The 6,435-nt window shown below is 36.6% G+C and overlaps 1 protein-coding gene across 1 annotated transcript in view; it reads right to left on the reverse strand.

Annotated features, from left to right (window-relative positions):
- LOC141363351 (pre-mRNA-splicing factor CWC22 homolog) overlaps positions 1-6,435 on the reverse strand; it is a gene marked incomplete at its 3' end in the record, with an annotated part of 48,600 nt that extends 42,165 nt beyond the window's left edge. Inside the window, 1 exon segment of the mRNA XM_073865994.1 lies at positions 6,328-6,435. Coding sequence (XP_073722095.1) covers positions 6,328-6,390 — 63 coding nt within the window.

Here is a 6,435-nt window from a genome sequence, read left to right on the forward strand (position 1 = left end):
AAAGTTGTATTCTTCGTGATTTCTCCCAACAAAAACCACATTCGTGCATTTTTTTATTCTGATTTGATCATAAATGACCACATGACTCGCAGTCCTAATATAATGTCAGTCGATCTCAGCTTCAGGGCAGATAGTAAGGAGCACCAAGATTCCGGCTTCATTCCAGTTTGCAGACATTTTTCGTAGTAAATGTTGATCTGCATTTGAAACCCCAATGTCACCATAAATTCCTAACATGCACACCCCTTACGGCATTGTTCCTGCCTTTTATTCACACAGGACGCGCTCCGCAAATATTACGGCAATGTTACTAGGTCCCCTTTATGGGTAGTTTTAACTCGTATAAACATTTTCTGGGATAATTTAACCCAATAGATGGGTTTGTACCTTTTTGACCCAAAGCTGGATTGAAAATAACCCAGCATTTTTTTGTAAATTGATTTATAATGAATCAGCCTTTGTTCTCTGGATATACACCCGTGATAACTTCTGAATGAATTTAGGTAGTGGGACTGTGATTTCAAAACCAGATGCGTTCCTCATGCTGTATGAATATAAAACGACAAAAAGTACCTGACGAAGCACACACAGAACACCCATGAGTGCATTTGCATTTAGTACTGCAGTAATTGCCTGAGTTTCTCACAGCAGCAGTAGAGCATTACTCTCTCAATCACATATCAATGGACATGCCACACAGCTGCCAGCACCTCTGTTTCAATCAACATTCAATTTGTTGCTTCAGCATGATGGGCACGAAGCAGACGAGTGGGTTCCGTGTGTTGGTAATGTGAGACTCTCAGTGCTGTTTCTGTAACGCTTGCAAACCAACAAGGGTTAAGATGAGAAGGCGAGGACACTCGGAGAATGGCTTTGAGCTTGCCTTCCTCCACATACAAATCGCAACAAGCTGAGATCAGATTATCTGTCCCCACCGAGCCTAATCTGAGGACATACGCAGCAGGTTACTTAAGTGATTTCTGCAGGCTTATGGAAAACTGCAGTCGCCATTTAAGCAGGTAGGGTGGTATTTCAGAGGTTTATACTTTGAGAATGCTGAGTGCTCGAAAAATGAATCATTCAGACACAAAGCCATATCAGCACTTTACACCAGACAAAAGAAACCCAGACCGGAGAGTCTTCCTGAGAAAGTGTGACATTATGGTGGAGTTACAATACATACTAGTGCTGTGATGCATCGCATTTGATACGTGATTCGTATGGCTCGTATGCGTATGTCGATGTTTGCGGTCTACAAATACGACTTCTAGAAGACACACTCGAAATCCTGGCCAGGACGTGTCCAGGAAAAATGTCATGTACATACTATTGTGGGGGAATCAGATATTTTTGATTTTATTTATTTCACTAATTCACCTGCACATTCAGTCTAATGAACAATGGTAAACGAACTTGGCTTGCTGTCCTTGGAGGAAGCTCAAACCTGAATATAAGAAGTTTGTTATACTGTTTCTACAGTGGTATACATATTTTCATGGATATCACTAAAGATTAGTGAGATTATTAAGAAAAATTAAGAAACAAGTAAATACAGAATTAAACAAATATACAGAGTGTAGAAACAAGGTTACGTCTATTGTGGCTTAATCTGTTGACATGTTGCCCATATTTAATACAAGCATGGTGAACATACAAGCATGATGACTTCTAAGCTCAACTAACTACTTGTCAGTTACGAATGACAAATATTTCAAATACAACCCCAAAACAGAAAAAGTTGGGACACAGTAGAAATTGTGAGTAAAAAAGGAATGGAATAATTTACAAATCTCATAAACTTATATTTTATTCACAGTAGAATATAGATAACATATCAAATGTTGAAAGTAAGATATTTTGAAATGTCATGCCAAATATTGGCTCATTTTGGATTTCATGAGAGCTACACATTCCAAAAAAAGTTGGGACAGGTAGCAATAAGAGGCCAGAAAAATTAAATGTACATATAAGGAACAGCTGGAAGAGGGCCAATGTTTAGGAATAGGAATGTTGTCCTATTCTTGTCTAATACAGACTTCTAGTTGCTCAACTGTCTTAGGTCTTCTTTGTCGCATCTTCCTCTTTATGATGCACCAAATCTTTTCTATGGGTGAAAGATCTGGACTGCAGGCTGGCCATTTCAGTACTCAGATCCTTCTTTTATTCAGTCTTGATGTTGTAATTGATGCAGTATGTGGTCTGGCATTGTCTTGTTGGAAAATGCAAGATCTTCCCTGAAAGAGACGACACGACGTCTGAATGGGATCATATGTATCTAGAACTTGGATAAACCTTTCAGCATTGATGGTGCCTTTCCAGATGTGTAAGCTGCCCATGACACACACATTCATACAGCCCCAAACCATCAGAGATGCAGGCTTCTGAAAAGAACGCTAATAACAACTTGGGTTGTCATTGTCCTCTTTAGTCCGGATGAAATGGCATCCCAGTTTTTCAAAAAGAACTTCAAATTTTGATTCGTTGGACCACAGAACAGTTTTCCACTTTGCCAAAGTCCATTTTAAATGAGCGTTGCCCAGGGAAAACGCCTGTGCTTCTGGATCATGTTTAGATATGGCTTCTTTTTTGACCTATAGAGTTTTAGCTGGCAACAGCGAATGACACGGTGGATTGTGTTCACTGACAATATTTTCTGGAAGTATTCCAGAGCCCATGTTGTGATTTCCATTACAGTAGCATTCCTGTATGTGATGCAGTGCTGTCTTAGGGCCCGAAGATCAGGGGCATCCAGTATGGTTTTCCGGACCCTTACACACAGAGATTGTTCCAGATTCTCTGAATCTTTGAATGGTATTATGCACTGTAGATGATGATAACTTCAATCTCATTGCAATTTTTCTCTAAGAAACTCAGAAAACTATTTTTCGCTCCAGCATTGGGGGAACTGGTGATTCTCTGCCCATCTTGACTTCTGACAGACACTGCCACTCTGAGAGGCTCTTTTTATATCCAATAATGTTGCAAATTGACCTAATAAGTTGCAAATTGGTCTTTCAACTGTTCCTTATGTGTACATTTAAATTTTCTGGCCTCTTATTGCTACCTGTCCCAACTTTTTTTGGAATGTGTAGCTCTCATGAAATCCAAAATGAGCCAATATTTGGCATGACATTTCAAAATATCTTACTTTCAACATTTGATATGTTATCTATATTCTACTGTGAATAAAATATAAGTTTATGAGATTTGTAAATTATTCCATTCCTTTTTTACTCACAATTTCTACAGTGTCCCAACTTTTTCTGTTTTGGGGTTGTATATTTTTAAAAACAATGTGACTAGGGCTGTCACAATGATTAAATAATCGTCTCATTGCAATTGTTTGACCTCATCGCGATGATTTCAGATCACCGCAATGATTGCACATCTCTCTAAAAAACACAAGGGGGAGCTGCAGAGCCCGCCCGTCCCAGCAAGTACGCAGAAACTCTTCGTGACACTTGGATGCGCCTCGTGAATGTAGACATTCCAAAACTGCATTGCACTCGGAGGATTGTAATAATTGAGTTTAAGACTACAATAAAATGTCTCCTCAATCAGCTTTTACAGAGAGATCATTGGAATTAATTTACCGCTGCATATGTGTGCTTCCGTCCCAACGACATGTCTGACGCTCCATCACAACAACTATTATCTAATACGCTATTGCAGTTATTCCTCATCACTATTATAGCAATATCAGGTGAGTGATACTGTGTTTATACATCAGTTCGACCGGACAAGTGCGTAGATAAAACACAAACTTTATTTTGTGGGCAACTTTTTCCTCAGATTCAAAGCCCAATATAACAGTCACAAACAAGTCTCCGTTATTTAATTTTAAAAGGTCACTTTAGAATAAGTAACGAATGACTGTGCTGCTTCAGTGAAGTTATTAGTGTGAATTAATGAGATTATTAGTGAGAAATAATAAGGGAGGATGTGTGTGACTGAAACAGAGACAGGTTAAAAGTGCTGAATGTGTGTGCGTTAGTTTCAGTTTGCACGTAGCACTCAGCCAATCAGATTTCAGAACCGTAACTGTTGTATAAACTTTATTATTTTGGATCATATGTTTTTTAAGTTTTGTCCACTTTTGTGACTGGAATACACTGTAAGGACTAAAGGACTGTGACACCCCCTTTTAATGAAGAGGTTTGAGTACTTAAATAATTTCTGTGACAACAAATCTTAATGCTACAGACAGTTCAGTATATTAATGAGAATTGTGCATTTCTAATTTTATGGATTTAATCATTTCAATAGTATGGCCAGGACACTTTTCTATAATTATAATAATATTACAAATTAAAGATCATATTACATGATCAAGCCGATGTGCACAAAGCAAGGTTAAAAAAAGAAATGATTAAGAACTTCACTGGTTTGTATATAAAGTCAACTAAACCCAGCTAAACAACTTTGGTATGACAAACATTCACCACTCATCAAGGACATGAGCATAAAGTCATTTCGGGTGAGATAAAGGCTCTAACAAAGATGATTTTTACTGTATGGTATAGCCTTTTTTTTTTTTTTGATTTGAAGTGGAAAAGATAGTTTATTAGGGAGTGTTTACAACTTTATGGTACAACTTCAGCCACAAAGATTATGCAAACTTTTTAAATAAAGGGTTTGACTTTTAAGTAACATTTTTATCCTTTTTGTAAAAAATACCGGATAAATATCGGTTACCGCCATTCCTAAAAAAATATACTGGGATATGAATTTTTGCTCATACCGCCCAGCCCTAATTATTTGTAAAACATATGAAAAGTAAAACAAAATACACTTAATTTAGTGAATTAAAGAATAACCACGTCACAAATTTATACAGTTATTGTGATATTAAAAAAAATCAATAAGAGCAAAAAATTAACACAAAGCCAATATTACACTGAATTTACTCTTGTTAGGTAAACATGTGAAGACAGTCTCATCATTCAGAGTTATCAAAGTACTAAAATTATTAGAATCACATATAATATTAAGTTCAATCACCTCCAATTTGCTGATCAAATGCACGACAACTAGGGATGCATATCAATTAATCGTGATTAATCTATAGCAGAATAAAGGTTTTTGTTTACATCATATATGTGTGTGAACTGTGTATAATAATTATGTATATATAAATATGCACACATGCATGTATAATTTTAAGAAAAAAATATATTTATATACTAAGTATTTATATTTATATATAATATAAATTATACATAAATATACAAATGTATATACATATGTAAACATTGCTTAAATATATACATGCATGTGTGTGCATTTAACTATACAAAGTTATTATACACAGTACACACACATATATGATGTAAACAAATTTTTTTATTCTGCTATAGATTAATCGCGATTAATTGATATGCATCCCTAACGACAACCACATATGTTGGCAATTAAATGTTTCTGCAGGGTTCATAGAAATTACAAATAAAAACATTTACACGAAAAGACAAAAGATATATACTGTGTGTATATACACAAATACAGACAGACAGTCAGACAGACAGACGTACATACGCACACAGAATTCAAAACTTGTTTAAAATAATAATAATAATAAAGAAAGAAACTAAATTAATGGACTTAATAAAGTCAATTAAAGTCCAACTGAGTCCTGGACTGATTAAATAAGAAAAAGCACCTAACTAGACCACAGAAAAGATAGAAACTAAACGATTTCAAACTGTTTAATAGTCTATCATGCTGCTTGATGAAATGTCAAAGAATTTTCCTTAATGACATTTCCTAGAAATTTATAGAAAACACATAACCAGCAAAAGCTGGTGAGCTAGTCTCCCAACTTGGTTTTAGCTGATGTAGCAAGCTGGTTTAGCTGTGTTTTGGTCACCTGTTAAGCTGGCCAGGCTGGAGGACAAACTGACCCACCAGCTTTGCCAGGCTGGGAGGACCAGCTGAAACCAGCTACCAGCTTATGCTGGTTTAAGCAGTTTATATAGTGTGAGACTGACTTGATGTTATTGTCTCACGGTATCTGTACGGTAACTTGTAGTAACTTCTCTATGAAACTTTAATTGACGTCAAACATAATCCATTCTTAAACGGAACCTTTAAGACTAACAGGCATGCACATACGTTCAAATAAATGTTTACTAATGTTCAATAACAACACGTGTGTCTGTATTACAAACGTAAATGGTTTCAATAACATTTCTGTAGCGCCATCTGCTCCATGTGTATCGGCCCAGCCCGCTAAAACCCGATGAAACACAACAGTCTGACTAACGGCGGCTCCGTGCGATCAAACCTTAATAACAGTGGATAAATTACACAAAATAATGCCGTTCGTACCTCATCTCTCGACGCGGGATCCATATTAATAGACGTTTTGGATTCGTTTGTCTCCGTCGCCATTTTTCCCGTCGTGTTCCGGAAGTGATGCTACGGAACCCGGCGAGT

The sequence above is a fragment of the Misgurnus anguillicaudatus genome, unplaced genomic scaffold, assembly GCF_027580225.2.
Source record: "Misgurnus anguillicaudatus unplaced genomic scaffold, ASM2758022v2 HiC_scaffold_34, whole genome shotgun sequence".
NCBI lineage: Eukaryota > Metazoa > Chordata > Actinopteri > Cypriniformes > Cobitidae > Misgurnus > Misgurnus anguillicaudatus.